At 45.5% G+C, this 22,143-nt stretch overlaps 1 protein-coding gene across 3 annotated transcripts in view; it reads left to right on the top strand.

Moving 5' to 3' along the window:
* The window catches only part of ADAMTSL1 (ADAMTS like 1), a 453,675-nt gene that overhangs the window by 134,030 nt on the left and 297,502 nt on the right, over positions 1 to 22,143 (top strand). For all 3 annotated transcript variants that reach the window (XM_063914179.1, XM_063914180.1, XM_063914181.1), the window contains exon 4: positions 15,852 to 16,088. In XM_063914179.1, the coding sequence (XP_063770249.1) occupies positions 15,852 to 16,088 (237 nt within the window). The remainder of the gene's footprint in view (positions 1 to 15,851; positions 16,089 to 22,143) is intronic.

Raw genomic sequence — 22,143 nt, 5'->3', positions numbered from 1 at the left:
GCCAGGAAAATGTCTTGACCTTTTAGAAGACCTGGCTTCATATTCCCTCACTACAGAAAACAGTCACTGACTTTCAGGCATATTACGTATGCTTCTGACCAACACAGCAGCTGTTTAGTGACTTATTAAAACATATTCAGTTGTGTCCTGGTGACTTAATAATTGGACAGATCGGCCAGGGAAACCTGCTTATAAACATTATGATCACAATAAAAGAGTGACGTAATTTAACAGGCAAACTTACACCAGGGTATCAGTATATAAAAAAAAGAAAAATATGGATTGAGTTTAATAGCATTAACACACTGGCACTGAAAATGCCTTAACACTAATTATTAATGATACAATTTAAGCCCGTATTTTTAGTACAATAAATGGTCAGTAATTCCGTCATAATAAGTTCCCATGACACTATCTTACTGACTTTCACAGCCATTCATTTCCACCTACGTAAGGAAATAAACTATTAATATGATTTCATAAGTCTGTGAATTTTACATAGCAAACCATAATTGACAATCATTTAGTCCTCACCACGTATACAGTTTGCAGGACCTGTTGTAATTAAAACATTTTGCTGCTAGGGTCCTAAGGCCTTGGTCTCTGCTGCTTAATGTTACACGAGTGCCTTTGTGAAGGAGAGGGGGGGGGGGTTAATGTTATGTAGGAGCTAATGTTTGTGGGGGTAATTATGTTATGTGGGGGCTGTTTAGGAGTATTCAAGTTATGTGAGGTTTGCTGTATGTGGAGTATTAATGTTATGTGTTGACTTTTTTTTATGGTACTGTGTCAATGTTATGTGATTTGTTTTGTTGAAAGTGGAATTGTGGTGAAAATTATTGATGTAGTCTGTTTGTTCTTTCTTAAATGTGCAAGTTATATCCCTTTTACATTCGCAGCCTCAGCTCACATCAGGGATTGTGTTCCCGGAATCACCAGGGATGCTCCTGGAAATGTCCTCGTTTACACTCCGCTCAGACCCGGGATCTTCTTGGAACGGCCCCGTTTACACTGAACTCGGGTCATCCCTGCAAATCCCTAGAGATGTAATTGGAAATGGACTTTTCCATGAGGTCACAGTAGGGAAGCAAAGGGAGGGGTGGTGCCTGCTCACAGCATTGCGGTAGTCATGGCAGATGGAGTACCAGTGTGTAGCCCAGCGTTTAATAAACAATGGCATCCTTTACTATGCCTGTGATCTGTCTCTTTATTAGTACTAATTACAGAACTGAGATATACTGCCGAGCTAGTGTTTATTTCAGAGCTCAATTCGATGTATTGATTAAAGTGAAGATCTTCTAGTTATAATAAGATTTTACTTACCGATAAATCTATTTCTCGTAGTACGTAGTGGATGCTGGGACTCCGTCAGGACCATGGGGATTAGCGGCTCCGCAGGAGACAGGGCACAAAAATAAAAGCTTTAGGACTAGGTGGTGTGCACTGGCTCCTCCCCCTATGACCCTCCTCCAAGCCTCAGTTAGGATACTGTGCCCGGACGAGCGTACACAATAAGGAAGGATTTTGAATCCCGGGTAAGACTCATACCAGCCACACCAATCACACCGTACAACTTGTGATCTGAACCCAGTTAACAGTATGACAAACGTAGGAGCCTCTGAACAGACGGCTCACAACAATAACAACCCGATTTTTTTTTTTTTTTTTGTAACAATAACTATGTACAAGTATTGCAGACAATCCGCACTTGGGATGGGCGCCCAGCATCCACTACGGACTACGAGAAATAGATTTATCGGTAAGTAAAATCTTATTTTCTCTGACGTCCTAGTGGATGCTGGGACTCCGTCAGGACCATGGGGATTATACCAAAGCTCCCAAACGGGCGGGAGAGTGCGGATGACTCTGCAGCACCGAATGAGAGAACTCCAGGTCCTCTTTAGCCAGGGTATCAAATTTGTAGAATTTTACAAACGTGTTCTCCCCCGACCACGTAGCTGCTCGGCAGAGTTGTAATGCCGAGACCCTTCGGGCAGCCGCCCAAGATGAGCCCACCTTCCTTGTGGAATGGGCCTTGACAGATTTAGGCTGTGGCAGGCCTGCCACAGAATGTGCAAGTTGAATTGTGCTACAAATCCAACGAGCAATCGTCTGCTTAGAAGCAGGAGCACCCAGCTTGTTGGGTGCATACAGTATAAACAGCGAGTCAGATTTTCTGACTCCAGCCGTCCTTGAAATATATATTTTCAATGCCCTGACAACGTCCAGCAACTTGGAATCCTCCAAATCGCTAGTAGCCGCAGGCACCACAATAGGCTGGTTCAGGTGAAACGCTGAAACCACCTTAGGCAGAAACTGAGGACGCGTCCGCAGTTCTGCCCTGTCCGAATGGAAAATCAGATATGGGCTTTTATACGATAAAGCCGCCAATTCTGACACTCTCCTGGCTGAAGCCAGGGCCAGTAGCATGGTTACTTTCCATGTAAGATATTTCAAATCCACCGATTTGAGTGGCTCAAACCAATGGGATTTGAGAAAATCCAAAACTACATTAAGATCCCACGGAGCCACTGGGGGCACAACCGGGGGCTGTATATGTAGTACTCCTTTTACAAAAGTCTGGACTTCAGGAACTGAAGCCAATTCTTTCTGGAAGAAAATCGACAGGGCCGAAATTTGAACCTTAATGGACCCTAATTTGAGGCCCATAGACAATCCTGTTTGCAGGAAATGTAGGAATCGACCCAGTTGAAATTCCTCCGTCGGGGCCTTCCTGGCCTCACACCACTCAACATATTTTCTCCAAATGCGGTGATAATGTTGTGCAGTCACCTCCTTCCTGGCTTTTACCAGGGTAGGGATGACCTCTTCCGGAATGCCTTTTTCCCTTAGAATTCGGCGTTCAACCGCCATGCCGTCAAACGCAGCCGCGGTAAGTCTTGGAATAGACACGGTCCCTGCTGAAGCAGGTCCCGTCTTAGAGGTAGAGGCCACGGATCTTCCGTGAGCATCTCCTGAAGTTCCGGGTACCAAGTTCTTCTTTGCCAATCCGGAGCCACGAGTATCGTTCTTACTCCCCTTTGCCGTATAATTCTCAGTACTTTTGGTATGAGAGGCAGAGGAGGAAACACATACACTGACTGGAACACCCACGGTGTTACCAGAGCGTCCACAGCTATTGCCTGAGGGTCTCTTGACCTGGCGCAATACCTGTCCAGTTTTTTGTTGAGGCGGGACGCCATCATATCCACCTTTGGTTTTTCCCAACGGTTCACAATCATGTGGAAGACTTCTGGATGAAGTCCCCACTCTCCCGGGTGTAGATCGTGTCTGCTGAGGAAGTCCGCTTCCCAGTTGTCCACTCCCGGAATGAACACTGCTGACAGTGCTATCACATGATCTTCCGCCCAGCGAAGAATCCTTGCAGCTTCTGCCATTGCCCTCCTGCTTCTTGTGCCGCCCTGTCTGTTTACGTGGGCGACTGCCGTGATGTTATCCGACTGGATCAACACCGGCTGACCCTGAAGCAGGGGTTTTGCCAGGCTTAGAGCATTGTAAATCGCTCTTAGCTCCAGTATATTTATGTGAAGAGACATCTCCAGGCTTGACCACACTCCCTGGAAGTTTCTTCCCTGTGTGACCGCTCCCCAGCCTCTCAGACTGGCATCCGTGGTCACCAGGACCCAGTCCTGTATGCCGAATCTGCGGCCCTCTAACAGATGAGCACTCTGCAACCACCACAGAAGAGACACCCTTGTCCGTGGAGACAAAGTTATCCGCTGATGCATCTGCAGATGCGATCCGGACCATTTGTCCAGCAGATCCCACTGAAAAGTTTGTGCGTGGAATCTGCCGAATGGAATCGCTTCGTAAGAAGCCACCATTTTTCCCAGGACTCTTGTGCATTGATGCACAGACACTTTTCCTGGTTTTAGGAGGTTCCTGACAAGTTCGGATAACTCCCTGGCTTTCTCCTCCGGAAGAAACACCTTTTTCTGAACCGTGTCCAGAATCATTCCCAGGAACAGCAGACGTGTCGTCGGGGTCAATTGAGATTTTGGAAAATTCAGAATCCACCCGTGCTGTTGCAGCACTACTTGGGTTAGTGCTACTACGTCCCCCAGCTGTTCTCTGGACCTTGCCCTTATCAGGAGATCGTCCAAGTAAGGGATAATTAATACGCCTTTTCTTCGCAGAAGAAACATCATTTCGGCCATTACCTTGGTAAAGACCCGAGGTGCCGTGGACAATCCAAACGGCAGCGTCTGAAACTGATAATGACAGTTTTGCACCACGAACCTGAGGTACCCTTGATGTGAAGGGCAAATTGGGACATGCAGGTAAGCATCCTTGATGTCCAGGGACACCATAAAGTCCCCTTCTTCCAGATTCGCTATCACTGCTCTGAGTGACTCCATCTTGAACTTGAATTTTTGTATGTACAGGTTCAAAGATTTCAGATTTAGAATAGGTCTTACCGAGCCGTCCGGCTTCGGTACCACAAATAGTGTGGAATAATACCCCTTTCCCTGTTGTAGGAGGGGTACCTTGACTATCACCTGCTGAGAATACAGCTTGTGAATGGCTTCCAATACCGTCGCCCTGTCTGAGGGAGACGTTGGCAGAGCAGACTTTAGGAACCGGCGAGGGGGAGACTTCTCGAATTCCAACCTGTAACCCTGAGATACTACCTGCAGGATCCAGGGGTCCACCTGTGAGTGAGCCCACTGTGCGCTGAAATTCTTGAGTCGACCCCCCACCGCCCCTGAGTCCGCTTGTAAAGCCCCAACGTCATGCTGAGGGCTTTGCAGAAGCCGGGAAGGGCTTCTGCTCCTGGGAGGGAGCTGCTTGGTGCACTCTCTTACCCTTTCCTTTGCCTCGGGGCAGATATGACTGTCCTTTTGCCCGCTTGTTCTTATAGGAACGAAAGGACTGCGGCTGAAAAGACGGTGTCTTTTTCTGTTGGGAGGGGACCTGAGGTAAAAAGGTGGATTTCCCGGCTGTTGCCGTGGCCACCAAATCCGATAGACCGACCCCAAATAATTCCTCCCCTTTATACGGCAATACTTCCATATGCCGTTTGGAATCCGCATCACCTGACCACTGTCGCGTCCATAAACTTCTTCTGGCAGATATGGACATCGCACTTACTCTCGATGCCAGAGTGCAAATATCCCTCTGAGCATCTCGCATATAAAGAAAAGCATCCTTTAATTGCTCTATAGTCAATAAAATACTGTCCCTATCCAGGGTATCAATATTTTCAGTCAGGGAATCAGACCAAACCACCCCAGCACTGCACATCCATGCAGAGGCGATGGCTGGTCGCAGTATAACACCAGTATGAGTGTATATACTTTTCAGGGTAGTTTCCAGCCTCCTATCAGCTGGATCCTTGAGGGCGGCCGTTTCAGGAGACGGTAACGCCACTTGTTTTGATAAGCGTGTGAGTGCCTTATCCACCCTAGGGGGTGTTTCCCAGCGCGCCCTAACCTCTGGCGGGAAAGGATATAATGCCAATAACTTCTTTGAAATTAGCAGTTTTCTATCGGGGTTAACCCACGCTTCATCACACACTTCATTCAATTCCTCTGATTCAGGAAAAACTACAGGTAGTTTTTTCAGACCCCACATAATACCCCTTTTTGTGGTACTTGCAGTATCAGAGATATGCAAAGCCTCCTTCATTGCCGTGATCATATAACGTGTGGCCCTACTGGAAAATACGTTTGTTTCTTCACCGTCGACACTAGATTCGGTGTCCGTGTCTGGGTCTGTGTCGACCGACTGAGGTAAAGGGCGTTTTACAGCCCCTGACGGTGTCTGAGACGCCTGGACAGGTACTAACTGGTTTGCCGGCCGTCTCATGTCGTCAACTGATTTTTGTAACGTGCTGACATTATCACGTAATTCCATAAACAAAGCCATCCATTCCGGTGTCGACTCCCTAGGGGGTGACATCACCATTACCGGCAATTGCTCCGCCTCCACACCAACATCGTCCTCATACATGTCGACACACACGTACCGACACACAGCAGACACACAGGGAATGCTCTTATCGAAGACAGGACCCCACTAGCCCTTTGGGGAGACAGAGGGAGAGTTTGCCAGCACACACCCAAGCGCTATAAATATATAGGAACAACCCTACAGAAGTGTTGTTTCCTTTATAGCAGCTTAATATATCAATATCGCCAAAAAAGTGCCCCCCCTCTCTGTTTTTTTACCCTGTTTCTGTAGTGCAGTGCAGGGGAGAGTCCTGGGAGCCTTCCTCGCAGCGGAGCTGTGCAGGAAAATGGCGCTGTGTGCTGAGGAGATAGGCCCCGCCCCCTATTTCGGCGGGCTCTTCTCCCGGTGTTTGTGAGACCTGGCAGGGGTTAAATACATCCATATAGCCCCAGGGGCTATATGTGATGTATTTTTAGCCAGAACAAGGTATTATCATTGCGGCCCAGGGCGCCCCCCCCCAGCGCCCTGCACCCTCAGTGACCGCTGGTGTGAAGTGTGCTGACAACAATGGCGCACAGCTGCAGTGCTGTGCGCTACCTCATGAAGACTGAAAAGTCTTCTGCCGCCGGTTTCTGGACCTCTTCACTTTTCGGCATCTGCAAGGGGGTCGGCGGCGCGGCTCCGGGACCGGACTCCATGGCTGGGCCTGTGTTCGATCCCTCTGGAGCTAATGGTGTCCAGTAGCCTAAGAAGCCAATCCATCTTGCACGCAGGTGAGTTCACTTCTTCTCCCCTAAGTCCCTCGTTGCAGTGAGCCTGTTGCCAGCAGGACTCACTGAAAATAAAAAACCTAATAACTTTTTCTAAGCAGCTCTTTAGGAGAGCCACCTAGATTGCACCCTGCTCGGACGGGCACAAAAACCTAACTGAGGCTTGGAGGAGGGTCATAGGGGGAGGAGCCAGTGCACACCACCTAGTCCTAAAGCTTTTATTTTTGTGCCCTGTCTCCTGCGGAGCCGCTAATCCCCATGGTCCTGACGGAGTCCCAGCATCCACTAGGACGTCAGAGAAAAAGAGATATAACAACTTTCAATATTATACCTATTGTAATTTACTCCATACGTAACAAAGGAGAGGAACCATTTCAACAGTATCTAATATGACCAGCTACAACTAATATAACTAGACTAGAGGAAATACATTTCAAAGTGCACCACTGAGCTCCATCTTGTTGAACTGTGTTATATGACTTTGTGGGGCCCCAAGGTTGATTTAATTGTTAGTAACTGTTATTAATTTTATGTAAAGTTAAAACCTACAAAGTATAATTGTTTCTATGTTTCATTCTGCTGAAGAAAACTTGTTTGCTGACTAACCCAAAGTTCTTACAGCTGAAGGAGTCTACTCCATTAAGTTTGCTGCTCAATAAATTTATATCTGGATGTCCTAACTGAATGCATTTAATATAATCTGTATTGCTTTTATTGTACATAGTAAAGTCTTGTGATTAAATATTAAGTGTGAACACTGAGAAACTTTACTCAACTTCACTCCAAAGTAAAACCAAGTAATTGAATTGATATATTACTTCAGTGAATCCGTGACAGTTGCGTCTGTGCAAAAATACACCTCTTCACCTCTCTGTGATTCAAGGTGGAACCTGTATTCCAGACCATTCATTTATCGAGAACTGGTAAGAAATACAACAGACGTCATATCCTAAGTTACCTGAATCGCTCAAACTCCTAATACCAGTATATCACAGTAGTGCTTTAGTTCACCTTATGGACGGGATGCAGGAAGATTACAAAAAAATGCGGCCAAACCTCTGAAAGTGCTGTTTTCTGAGGTTTGGCCACATGTCGCATATGTACAAGCTCCAAAATGCATACGCGCACGCAGGGGGGGGGTTCCAAGTACCTAGAACCACCCTCCCGACCGCCGATGTTTTGCGCAGCAGCTGACCAATTTTTTTATTTTTTGTATTACTTTATTTAATGGAGTACGTCTGCCGCAGCAGCTGTCTCCGTTACACACCACTGAAAGTGAGAGTCTGGCTTCTGGCATGTAGGGGGAGAAGCTCCTCTCAGTCGGCTCTCGTGTGGTGTGGCTTGAGAGGTGAAAAGGGCATGGTAGCATTGCTGTCTTCTTCACTCCCCACAGCACTGAACTCCTGTGCAGCAGCACGAGAATATACCAGAGGCGGGCAGGTGCCAGTATTCAATAATAATATTATGACCAGCATGAGTCCGGGGGGTGGGGGATTTAATAGTGCCTGTGCCGGTATTCAATATTAAATGATGCTCCTTGACCAGCATGAGTCCAGGGGGGCGGGGAGTACCCCAGGGCCAGCCATCAATTAGCTTTTTTTTTTATAACAGACACCTCTCCTCATTTTTATTCCCCCTGTATGCTACACCAATCCCAAAACCCCACCGGCTCACAGGTCACATGCATATGTTAATTATGACAATACTACCAGCATGCGTGCAGGCTCCTCTCCTCACACCATCTCCCACCCTGGACTGCTGCCTACAGATAGGTGACTCCGCACCCGGTCTTTGCCCCACTTCCCTGCCAGACCGCTGTCTGCACATGGGTGACTTGGCCGGGACCCCATCTGAGCTGTGGCACACCCCTGGCGTCTAGCAGGAGAAACGACTCACCCTCCACACAGAGACCACCAGGTAACTGCTCTCCTCTGCATCTCACAGCTCTGAGTGTTCAGTCTTTCTGCTGCTGATAAACCTGTCTCTCTCGCCATGTCGCTCTCACTGTCTCTACATGTCTCTTTCTCTCCCTTTTGCCATGTCTCTCTATCTCACCATGGGGTCTATTCATGAAGCAGTGAAAAGAGTGGAGAAGTGAGCCTGTGGAGAAGTTGCCCATGACAACCAATCAGCTGCTCCATAAAATTGTATAGTATGCAAATTATAAATGAAACATCAATGCTGATTGGTTGCCATGGGCAACTTCTCCTCTGGCTCACTTCTCCACTCTTTTCACTGCTTCATGAATAGACCCCTATGTCTCTCTCTCTGTTATGTCTCTCTTTCTCTGCTACAGTATGTCTCTCTCTCTGCTATGTCTCTCTCTCTCACCATGTCTCTCTCTCACCATGGCGCCATGTCTCTCTCTCACCTTGTCTCTCTTACCATGTTTCTCTCTCTCACCATATCTTTCTTTCTCTCGCCATGTCTCTCTCTCTTTCAGCATTTCTCCCTCTCGTCATGTCTCTCCCTCTCTCATAATTTCTCTTTCTCTTTTTGCCATGTGTTTCTATCTCACTCTCTCACCATGTCTCTCTCTCCCTCCCTATGTCTCACTCTTACTCTTCTTCCCATCCCATGTGTCTCTCTCCCTCCCCATGTCTCTCTCTGTCTCTTCCTCCCTTTCCATGTTTCTCTCTCCCTCCCCACGTCTCTCTCTTTCTCCCTTCCCATCTCTCTCTCTCTGTTTCCCCTGCTCTGGTTCTGTGCTCTCTCTCTCTCTCTCTCTCACTGTGCTCATCAGCAGTATATACTTGCTCTGGTGCCCTCCGTGGAATAATGACCCCCAAAATATCCAGCAATATGGTGGCACTCGGAGACTTGATAAAGTGCGAAAAGGTGCCATTTATTTTAATAAACAGAACCTTTTTCCACGTTATCAAGTCGCATATTATATAACTGGAAACCCCCCTTTTAAAATCCTGCGTTTGCCCCTGAAATGTGATAGATTCCAGGGCTTGGATGAAGTGGCATTGCACAATAGAAGCCTATGGGCAATCAGATCCCTCCCAGACCCAAGGCACATTCCCCTAAGGCGGGCCAAACCAAATCCCTGATAAGTGCTGGCATTGGGGCTAATAGAATAGCCACGGACTTGTCAACTAGCTGCGGTAAATTACTACGGCTAATTAAATACCGCCCATGTTGACATTGTTAACAAGAAATAAACATTTCAACAATAAGGCTGAAGGGACCATTTATCCTCCACTTTATTACTTGATGAGAATAATGCCTGAAGCAGTGGTTGGTATAGAGACTAAAATAAAGTGGGTAAGGGTCCAATTAGCAGCATATACAGAGCATGACTGAAATTGCAGATATGGTGTTGCCATTCCCCACATTCATGGTTATATCATCCCATGATCTATGATGGATAGGTGCAGTGACAGACTGGGGCCGCTTTCCAGCCCCATTGCTCACGGGGCTTCCCACAAGTCAGGGGGCATGGACTCGCGGCATGCATCAATATTACTAAGAAACAGGCACTTCAGGTGGCGGGGGATACAAACAGCCAGGCCTTCCCGCTCTCTCTGTTACCGGAGTTGACCATCAGCCCTTCTGGCAGTCCAGCCCTTGATAGGTGTCAGGGAATACCTTAGATAAATGTACTTTGTAAACAGCATCTTGCCTTGGACCACATGGAGTCTTATTCAGTATCTGAATTTCTAATGACATTTTGGAGATGTAAGGCACACAGTTCTTCATAACTCAGTCATGTCAATAATTCCTAGTACATTGATAGACTAGCAATAGCAATCTTACCAGTATTTATACAGTCCTCAAAATGGCTGTCTCTGTTGTAACTAGATGACAGCAGCATGACATGTATTTATTTGTAAGGTACTTGTAGAAATAAGAATGTATGGAGCTATGTGTTGCCCTATCCACCAAGCAGATAATACGAGGAATTAGCCATTGAAAAAAATAAAATCTTTCACTGACCTCGAAGGATAAAATAATGTGTGTTTTGTAGACTGCAGATGTCTCTGACATGCTTGTATTTCCCACCCACATGTATGAAATAAATCAGAATTTTGGGCAGTGCTTCTAATTACTGCAATATAACTGAGCCAGTGCTCCAGATGGAAAGTAATTGATCTGTTCTCCTTTAGGGAATGATGCTGAGTGCATCATAGTAGAAAATAACAGAGTTATGTAAACGTGAACTCATCTATAAAGAATATAAATATTGTGCTTTATATTCTATAGGGAGAAGGCTTGGACAGGCTTGTCCTAGTCCTAGAACAATCATTATATTTCAGAATACTCCACTGTGTCCTTCTCTGTGAACTGATTCCCGAGCCCTGTCTGTTGCATAATGTGACCTGTTATGTCTGCTGCATTTGTAAAGGCTTATTTTTCCAGAAGATAATCAATGATAATAAGAAAACCTTAAGGAAAAACCTTGTGTATTTTAAACCATGTATTAGATTTTGAATTAGCATTATATCGATCAGGCTATTGGGGTTATTCAATTAGCTCCAATAATTTTGTATTCAAGCTATTGAATTCACCCCGCTGCATATTCAATTGCAGGCCGTTTTTAAGGCATTTTCACCAATGCTTTTTCACTTCTTTTTTTTTAGCGAAAAGGCATTGTCGAAAAATGCCTCAAATTGGCGAAAACAGCAAATGTTTTCACTGGCGCAGGTGCAAAAACACATGCATTTGTCAATCCACATGTTTTTCACTCCTGCCGAATTTTTCACCTAGGCGATAAAACCTTGCAGCTATTGAATAGGGCAAATCCCCATGCGCCCTAAAAATAGCGAAAAGTGCCATTTTTCTCCTAGGCGAAAAAACTGCCCTAATTGAATACCCCTCTATGACAGTATAGGGATACGTTCAGGTTGCCGGCGGTTGGTCGAAGGGGGGGGGGAGGGGGGGTTAGGTTTAGGCACCACCGGGGAAGGTTAGAGGTAGGCTGCAGAGGGGAGGGGGGGTTAGGTTTAGGCTGCAGGAAGGGAGAGACAGTGTTAGGGGGGTAGGAGGGGAAGGTAAATATACTTACCAAACCTCTGTCAGGATTCTCACCATCAGGATGCCACTGTCGGTCTTTTGACTGCTGGCCACCTGTATCACACCCACATTACAAAGTATAAAACTTTTTCACACAGGATATGAAAAATACATTTGTAAGTATTATTGATTTAAATATTGTAACATTTTTATTAATAAGCACTTAGACATTCCAAATAATTTCTACCGTGCATTAATATTGACATGGAAAGTAATATTAGTTGTGCTATGGCATGTGGGACCTGATTCACGCATACTGCCAATGCGTTTTCTACTGTGCATGCATCGGAGTTACACAGCGCATGAGTCCGATTGTTACTACATGGAGACGCAGAATAGATGTGGACGTAGGGTCTGTGGATTTCAGTGAATGTTCTTGGGAGGTAACAGGGGTGGCTAAGCAGATTTGAGTGTGTCAATGTCAGTGGCTGCTGCCCACATAGAAGGCCACACTCAGGCGGAAAAAATGCTGCAAGTGGGTGACTCTGAATCAGGGTCTTAGTCTATATTTGAAGATATCTATCTGTGGAATCGTAATCAAATGGATTCAGTTCCTGGGTTATTGTACATTTCTGAGCTTGGAGTAGAGAAGACGGCAGCAGTCGAGGTTAAAGGCAAACTGTGCTTTTTGTTTGGTTGAGAGCCTAATTTGGGCGGACATTACTGCCAAGTAGTATTTTCCATTTATATGTTCCTTAGACAGATTACTCTTGGACTACACTTAGTTACAGATACTGTCATACCAAGGACCTGAACCCATCACCTCTTATATTGCAGTCAGACACCTTAGTAATGGAGCTATTGTCACAGATGTTAAACATAATACACAAACACTGTAAACCTTTATACTTACTTATTCTACAATGTCCCACTATTTTATGCTTGGTTCTGGGTGACAAGCCTCTTGGAGAGGTTTTATACAATTTAAAGTTTGATGGAGGGCAGAGGTGTAACTGATGTACATCGGAAGCTGCCCTGTAATGAAACTGAAACAGTGCAAAACTACACACTTGCTGTCTCCAGGACTGGAACTATCATTAGGCAAGTCTAGGTGGCTGGATAGAGTGCCAGTGATTAGGTGCACCTAAAACAGTGAGTGCCATAATATCACTCATCCAGTATTTTTAATGCCTCAAAGCCACGTAGAGCTGCCCTCTGACATTCGGAGAAGCACTGGCAGCTTCTTAAGTGTAAAGCTGTAAGCAGTGTTTCCTTGGGAGTGTGGTGCTTGTATATGATGTCACATCCTATCACCACATGCGCAGTCTAAGGAGCAGAGGATGCTGTCCCCAAATCTAGCCACTAAGGTAAAAAGCAGTGAGGATGGGGGTGCATCACCACTAGAAGAGGCTTGTCAACTTCTGAAGGGACAGGGGCACCAACTAGGGTGTTTATGGAGCTTGCACCACAGTGGCCTAAAACGTGGATGATTACTTCCATGATAAAGGATTACAGTACACTAAACAATGGCAGATTAATGTCTAAGGGACTCTACTGAAGATAGACAAATATATGAAGAAATTTGTAGAATATATTTGGCACATTGTATCATGATTTATGACAACCACTTAAGATGACAAAAAAATGTTTGAGGACATTTTCCTCAACTGTGACAAATAAGGATTGGTCTTAAAAAATGAGATGAGGTGGCCGGTGTTATACGTTGGTCGCTATTTTCTGTAGATTAAACTTGAATTGATGGCATGGAAATAGTGCAGGCACACCCCTCAGTGCAGAGTGATGCTTTGTAGATTTCTCTGCGTGCATACCCTAATGATATGTACCCCAAATTGTATACAGTTAACATCCCGGCTGTCGGGATCCCGACGGTCAGGATACTGACACTGGAATCCCCACAACCGGCGAAATGCCGGCAGGTGGAATACCGACACAACCCCGGAATTCACCCTTGGGTGGTGGTCCACACCACCACCCGAGGGGTAGCCACTAGGCACGATGCGTGGCAAGCACTGCAAGCCCACGAGGGGATACGCTGCTTTTGCTGCCTTTTGCTGCTTTTAATGCCTGTCGGGATCCCATCCTCGGTCTCCTGACCGCCGGGATCCCATACCGATCCCCCACAAATGCTCCCAGCTGTAATTAGATATATTTCAGCTAACTTCCACTTTTCACTTAGCATGTAGTATAACGAATGAGAACAGAACAGGTGGTATATTTACTAAAATTCGATTTTGGAAGGGACTTTATGAATCTTCCAAATCGATCGAAATCGATTCTATTTGGTCTTTCTAAACTTTTTGAATTTTACCTCATTCACTAAAAATTTATTTTTCATTTGATTTTAAAATAGAATTCGATGTTGATTCATGTTTAGAAAGGTTTTAGAATTGAATCCCTTCCTAAATCGAACCTCAAATCCCCATTGAAATCCCCAGCTAAATAGAATGTAAAATTGAAGAGAACACCCTTATTGCTTCCTATTGGTCCAAATGTATCACATGCTCACTAATTAAAGGGGAAACACTCTCATTACATAGTTTTTTACATGAAAATATATTTTACATTTTTTATTAATTTTTGCGCGATTATGCAATAGACGGCAGCTGAGGAAAAAGATAAATTTAGCAAATACTGATTCAAAAATATGCAATTTGTAAAAAATATTATTGGAATCGAACAAAGATGAATTCTTCCAAGGATTGGGTGGCTATACGTGCCTCTATATTTTTTTAAAATTTAACACATACTGCTATCAACCACTCCCCTGCAATTTGTCCAACAAGATTTAAGACAGACAGGGATGAGTTGGTTAGCATGTAAGCATCATGGTCAGAATATGGATAGGCACTTACTTCACTCTTGTTTTTTTGCTAATTTCATCATAATGGCCCTCATTCCGAGTTGTTCGCTCGGTATTTTTCATCGCATCGCAGTGAAAATCCGCTTAGTACGCATGCGCAATGTTCGCACTGCGACTGCGCCAAGTAACTTTACTATGAAGAAAGTATTTTTACTCACGGCTTTTTCTTCGCTCCGGCGATCGTAATGTGATTGACAGGAAATGGGTGTTACTGGGCGGATACACGGCGTTTCAGGGGCGTGTGGCTGAAAACGCTACCGTTTCCGGAAAAAACGCAGGAGTGGCCGGGGAAACGGTGGGAGTGCCTGGGCGAACGCTGGGTGTGTTTGTGACGTCAACCAGGAACGACAAGCACTGAAATGATCGCACAGGCAGAGTAAGTCTGGAGCTACTCTGAAACTGCTAACTCGTTTGTAATCGCAATATTGCGCGTACGTCGGTCGCAATTTTAAGAAGCTAAGATTCACTCCCAGTAGGCGGCGGCTTAGCGTGTGTAACTCTGCTACATTCGCCTTGCGAGCGAACAACTCGGAATGAGGGCCAATGTACTGTAAATTTGCAAATATTGTGTACTGGTCCTATCTTTTGCCAATTTTTTTTTTTTTGCCTAAAAGTCGAAATATGTGCACTACTGAACTCATGAAACTGCTGACAGTACTCAGAATGTTTTTTTCAGAGTTTTTTTCAGTCAGGTGGTGTTTTGCATGGTATAGGTAGGTGCACAATATACCATTGTCTTGGGAATCCATTTTTGCTACATTCACAGTGCCCTATGTGTTTTTGGGTACTTAAAAAGTAATCACTATCATTTTCCTATCTTTAGAATGGAGTTAGAAGCCAAAGTAGAATGACTAGGATCATTCTAAACATTTGGAGTTTTGAGGTTCGATTTGGAGGTCCATTTCAAATCGAACCTTAGCAAAAGAGGGGATTTCATGTTGTTCTATGGGAAAACATCAGTGTTTTTTAGAAATTCGATTTCTATTGGGATATGAATTGAATCTGACAAAAGAATCAATTTGACATTCGATTTGGGCTTTAATAAATCTGTTCAACCCAAATCGAATGGAAATCGGATTGAAACAGAATCCCAAATCCCTTGAATCACCAAAATCGAACTTTAGTAAATTGTGCCCCAGATGACTGAGGCTAGTGCTTGTTTTACTTGGTTTTATCAATGACAGCGATTCCTGCGATTTGTGTCTTTTTTTATTTTCCAGTTTCTCTAAGACAGGTAAACTGTTTATTAGCCTGCTAATTTCTAGGTAAAATACGGTAGGGCTGCAATCCCGAATGTAATACAGCTATTTACTTTTCCCTTCTGACAGGATTGTCCAGCAGAATCAGGAGATTTTCGGGCTCAGCAGTGCTCTGCTCATAACGATGTCAAATATCAAGGACAATATAGGGAGTGGCTTCCAATTCATAATGACCCTGAGAACCCGTGTTCTTTAAAGTGCCAAGCAAAAGGAACATCTCTTATTGTGGAACTTGCTCCTAAAGTACTGGATGGCACCCGGTGTTACACAGAGTCCTTGGACACATGCATCAGTGGTTTATGCCAGGTAAGCTATAGTTATTCACTATGTTATTTGGTATGCTGATAATGTATGGAATCACGTGTGCCTGTCTGACAGGGGCGTGCTTTCATGTGGGCTTAAGGCACGCCCTGTCAATGAGGCAGATGTGCTGGTGCCGCCTCTCGTGTTTTTGAATGGGCCTTTTCTGGGTGCAGCTAGGCCCTGCCCCGTGTCCACCCCCAGCCTCAGTTCTCGCTGCATTGTGTTATATTAAACATTATGACAGAGACACTGCCTGCCCTTTCTGCACGTCCCTGGCCTTATTTACTACTTGATATCATTATTAGTGAGCACTTACACCCAGGGCCGTAACTTAGGGGGACATTTACTAAGCAGTGATAAGAGCGGAGAAGTGAACCAGTGGAGAAGTTGCCCATGGCAACCAATCAGCACTGACCTGCTGATTGGTTGATGGGGCAACTTCTCCACTGGCACACTTCTCCGCTTTTATCACTGCTTAGTAAATGTCCCCCTATGTGTGGTGACAGCCGGTCTGGATAAATACCTTATGCTGATAAAAAGTCGGTCTGATGCGATATATAGCTGTTATAAGTAGCAATTCATGCATACTCACCCTTCTGGCGAAGCGATACGGTATTCCGGGCTCCAGCAGCGTTGTCTCCTCCAGCAGTGCTCCTCTGCGATGTAGTCAGCCGGTGGGTCCCACTGCGCATGCATCGCCGGCTGACCTCCCGGGAGGCCGCAGTGGCTGATTGGAGGTCAGGGGGCGGAGCTGCCATCGGGTGCCGGACCTAGAGCAGGGAAGCATTGAGTTTCCCTGCAGTTACTGCGCCGCAGTTCAGGTTACGACATCCTGATATGGCGAACCTGAACTCCATGGAGAAGTGGAAAGCTGAGCTTTCCGCTCCATCATGAATTACACTTACCATACTAAAGTATGGTGATGTGATTCAGGCACGGAGCGGTGGTGCCGCTGGAGAATTCAAGGACTTCTCCACGGTAACCTGTTCCATGAATAGCATGAAGCAGAGAAAAGCCCTGTTTAGCGCAAAACAGGGCTTTTCTCTGCTTTATGAATAGACCCTCTTATTTTAGACGACCAGCTGACAGGAGCCCTCAGTTACATACTGTACCTGAAAATTGTATAACTGAGTAATAAATATAAGTCATCGCACAACTGTCAAATGTTTTCCATATCGTATATCATTAGAAACAATTAGTTATCAAATAAGTGATTACTGTTATGAGATTAATCTTATATGGTTAAAATCGCCCACTTGCCTATCCCCAGACTTCTGGAACAAAATAAAATGTTGTTGCTTGTATTGTATGTAGTATTAAAAGGCTTTGGTTGCTTTTTAATACTACAATACATCTAGAACAGCCTTAACAACTGGGTGGGTTGGGTGGAGGGGCAAAATGCACAGAGGGGCTGTGTGCCAGCTATGACTGGCAGCTGTCTGTGGGCAGTTAACTGGCATCTTCTTATAGCAACACTGGGGACAACTTTATACCTGATTTTCTTATGGGAAGACTTTGCCTGCTGTAACAGGGGGTAGGTGCTCAGCATTTGTCAGTACATCTTCCGGGGGCCAAATTCTCATTCTGGAACTTAGTAAATATGAATATGACAGCATTGCATTCCCTATAGAAACCTATAGTGGCTGCGGTTTCTGTCGGAAATGGATGCCCCTAAATCATACATTGAGGTGTTTTCAAGGAATATGCCAATGAATATGTAATTATAAATATACCCCTGTATGAGGTTATTATCCCATGAGTGTAGGCTCAAAGCAGTACAATGTGTCCTTCTTCTGCATGTGTATATAGCCACAACAGAGAAACTGTTTCTCAGTTAACCACTTGCCTGGCATGGTTGCATCAGGTGCAACCACACCAGCCAGTGTCTTATCTGACCTGGTCACACAGGATGCGACCAGTCATATAAACAGTGTTAGCAGCGGCAGGGAAGATAAACTTCCCTCCGCTGCTGCTCTCAGAGGGACTGGAAGGTCCCTCTGCCTCCCTGCAACCTTCCCTCAGTGTTGCCGTGCTGCCGATCACTGCTGATCGTGAGCGTGGCAGGACCCCTCACCCAGCGGCTGCAGACAATGGCAGCCGCTGAGAAAGTGTAAAACAACCCCCCCAAGCCACCCCCAGACCCCCAGTTAAGTTGTTAAGGGCAGAGATTGGCAAATGCAGGGCAAGATAAAAGTTCAGAACATATGGTAAACCATGTACCCCATTACAGTGCAAGAAGGGTGCCTGTATGGCATACCACACTTCTACATTTCCATACCCCCACTTCTAAATTTCCACTTGAACCACTGGGTGTTTCAAAATATTGACTTGCTGTACAAGTACATAATACACTATAACAGAGATTTTCAGTCTTTTATAACTTGCGGCACACTGAACAAGATGTAAATATTGCCAAGGCACATTCAAATATAATGGTGATGCATGGTGCAGTTGCGTGTCCTAAGATGTCATGTCGCAGCTTCTCCATAGTTAACGCCTGAGCCACATCTGAGAAAGCCAGAAGAGCCCAACACTGCCCGGCCCAAAATTAGAACTGGTTCTGCAACCACTAAACCCACCGGTATTGATCGTTCCAGGGCCTCAGTAGCGGCAAAACACTGACGGGCCTGGCTGTGCTTCTATGGCGGCACACCTGGAGACTGCTCAGGGCACACTAGTGTGCCACGGCACAGTGGTTGAAAAACACTGCACTATTATGTAGCTAAACCAATGGGCTTGTGGAGATTTTATTTGTGGGCTCCACAAAATGCAATGAAGAAAGTGTATGTATATTAGGTAACCTTATATGTACATTTCGATTAACATAAGTCCTAGTTTCAGGAATGCTGCCATTTACGTGGTTTGGCAAAATACTTTATTTGTAAATGGCAAGGTCAATGGTGTTCACTTTAAAGTGACTTTTGGAATCTAATATCTAGGGATCTTTTTTGTCTAATGTTTAAATGTATTAAAAAGGGGAGGCAATTACTAAACCGCCTGTCGGGATCCTGGCGGTCACAATGCCGACACCGGAATCCCGACAGGCGGTGAAATGCCACCACCAGAATACTGCTGCCACAGGCGTTTCACCCTCTATGGGTGACACCCATAGAGGGAGAATAGAACCAGTGGCGAGTGCAGCAAGCCACCGTGTCCGTAGAGTGGCGAGCGCAGCGAGTCCACAAGGGTCTTTCTAGCGCTCGCCCTACTGCCAGCATACTTGTAGCCGGGATCTCGCTGTCGGGATCATGACAGCCGGGATCCCAGCCACTGGTAATACGTGTGTATTCCTTAAAAAGTAATTCCTAGCAGTGGTGTGTATTATAGTATTTATAAACTTCAATATTAATGTATTCAAACCTCACATGTAATATAATATTTATAAACATAAGTATAGTCATCAATATCCATATGTGTACATTGGTACTTTTCTATAAATTTTTATGTGCAGTATGTGGTCTACTTGTCTTATCAGCTACACATGCTCTTAATTATCTGTAAACACTCCAACATTTTATGTGCATTCTTTTCTCCTGGCTAGCTCCTGGATATCTAATCTGCAGTACCGTAACTAGAAGTATGGGCAGTGTGGGCACCCCTGGCAAAGTGAATGACTTGCCGCCCCCCACACAGACAATCTCCATCACAAAAGTCCTATTGCTGGGCAACCTTACAGTAACTGCTGACATCACAAAGGCCCTATTGCTGGCCTACACAGTAATAACTGCTGACATCACACAGGCCCTATTGCTGGCCTACACAGTAATAACTGCTGACCTCACAAAGGCCCTATTGTTGGGCAACCTGACAGTAATTATTGACACCACAAAAGTCCTATTGCTGGGCAACCTTACAGTAACTGCTGACATCACAAAGGCCCTATTGCTGGCCTACACAGTAATAACTGCTGACATCACAAAGGCCCTATTGTTGGGCAACCTGACAGTAATTATTGACACCACAAAGGCCTTATTGCTGGTCTACCCAGCAGTAAGTGTTGACATCACAAAGGCCATATTGCTAGGCTACACAGCCGCAACTGCTGACATCACAAAATCCCTATTGCTAGCCTACGCAGCAGCAACTGCTGACATCGCAAAGGCCCTATTGCTGGCCTACACAGTAATAACTGCTGACATCACAAAGGCCCTATTGTTGGGCCACCTGGCAGTAATTATTGACACCACAAAGGCCCTATTGCTGGTCTACCCAGCAGTAACTGTTGACATCACAAAGGCCATATTGCTAGGCTACACAGCAGCAACTGCTGACATCACAAAATCCCTATTGCTAGCCTACGCAGCAGCAACTGCTGACATCGCAAAGGCCCTATTGCTGGCCTAAACAGTAATAACTGCTGACATCACAAAGGCCCTATTGTTGGGCAACCTGACAGTAATTATTGACACCACAAAGGCCCTATTGCTGGTCTACCCAGCAGTAAGTGTTGACATCACAAAGGCCATATTGCTAGGCTACACAGCCGCAACTGCTGACATCACAAAATCCCTATTGCTAGCCTACACAGTAATAACTGCTGACATCACAAAGGCCCTATTGTTGGGCCACCTGGCAGTAATTATTGACACCACAAAGGCCCTATTGCTGGTCTACCCAGCAGTAACTGTTGACATCACAAAGGCCATATTGCTAGGCTACACAGCAGCAACTGCTGACATCACAAAATCCCTATTGCTAGCCTACGCAGCAGCAACTGCTGACATCACAAAGGCCATATTGCTAGGCTACACAGCCGCAACTGCTGACATCACAAAATCCCAATTGCTAGCCTACGCAGCAGCAACTGCTGACATCGCAAAGGCCCTATTGCTGGCCTACACAGTAATAACTGCTGACATCACAAAGGCCCTATTGTTGGGCAACCTGACAGTAATTATTGACACCACAAAGGCCATATTGCTGGTCTACCCAGCAGTAACTGTTGACATCACAAAGGCCATATTGCTAGGCTACACAGCCGCAACTGCTGACATCACAAAATCCCTATTGCTAGCCTACGCAGCAGCAACTGCTGACATCGCAAAGGCCTATTGCTGGCCTACACAGTAATAACTGCTGACATCACAAAGGCCCTATTGTTGAGCCACCTGGCAGTAATTATTGACACCACAAATGCCCTATTGCTAGTCTACCCAGCAGTAACTGTTGACATCACAAAGGCCATATTGCTAGGCTACACAGCAGCAACTGCTGACATCACAAAATCCCTATTGCTAGCCTACGCAGCAGCAACTGCTGGCATCAGAAAGGCCATATTGCTGGCCTACACAGTAATAACTGCTGACATCACAAAGGCCCTATTGTTGAGCCACCTGGCAGTAATTATTGACACCACAAATGCCCTATTGCTAGTCTACCCAGCAGTAACTGTTGACATCACAAAGGCCATATTGCTAGGCTACACAGCAGCAACTGCTGACATCACAAAATCCCTATTGCTAGCCTACGCAGCAGCAACTGCTGGCATCAGAAAGGCCATATTGCTAGGCTACACAGCCGCAACTGCTGACATCACAAAATCCCTATTGCTAGCCTACGCAGCAGCAACTGCTGACATCGCAAAGCCCTATTGCTTGCCTACACAGTAATAACTGCTGACATCACAAAGGCCCTATTGTTGGGCCACCTGGCAGTAATTATTGACACCACAAAGGCCCTATTGTTGGTCTAGCCAGCTGTAACTGTTGACATCACAAAGGCCATATTGCTAGCCTACACAGCAGCAACTGCTGACATCACAAAGGCCCTATTTCGGGGCAACCTGTCAGTAACTGCTGACATCACAAAGGCCATATTGCTGGGCTACACAGCAGTAACTACTGACGACATCACAAAGGCCATATTGCTGGGCAACCTGGCAGTAATTGCTGACATCACAAAGGCCATATTACTGGGCAACACAGCAGTAACTACTGACGACATCACAAACGCCATATTGCTGGGCAACCTGGCAGTAATTGCTGACATCACAAAGGCCATATTGCTGGGCTACACAGCAGTAACTACTGACATCACAAAGGCCCTATTGCTGGCTACA

Source organism: Pseudophryne corroboree, chromosome 1 (genome assembly GCF_028390025.1).
Source record: "Pseudophryne corroboree isolate aPseCor3 chromosome 1, aPseCor3.hap2, whole genome shotgun sequence".
NCBI classification, from domain to species: domain Eukaryota; kingdom Metazoa; phylum Chordata; class Amphibia; order Anura; family Myobatrachidae; genus Pseudophryne; species Pseudophryne corroboree.
Note: the sequence above shows the minus strand (reverse complement) of the source record. Positions and strands in the feature narration are given on the sequence as shown.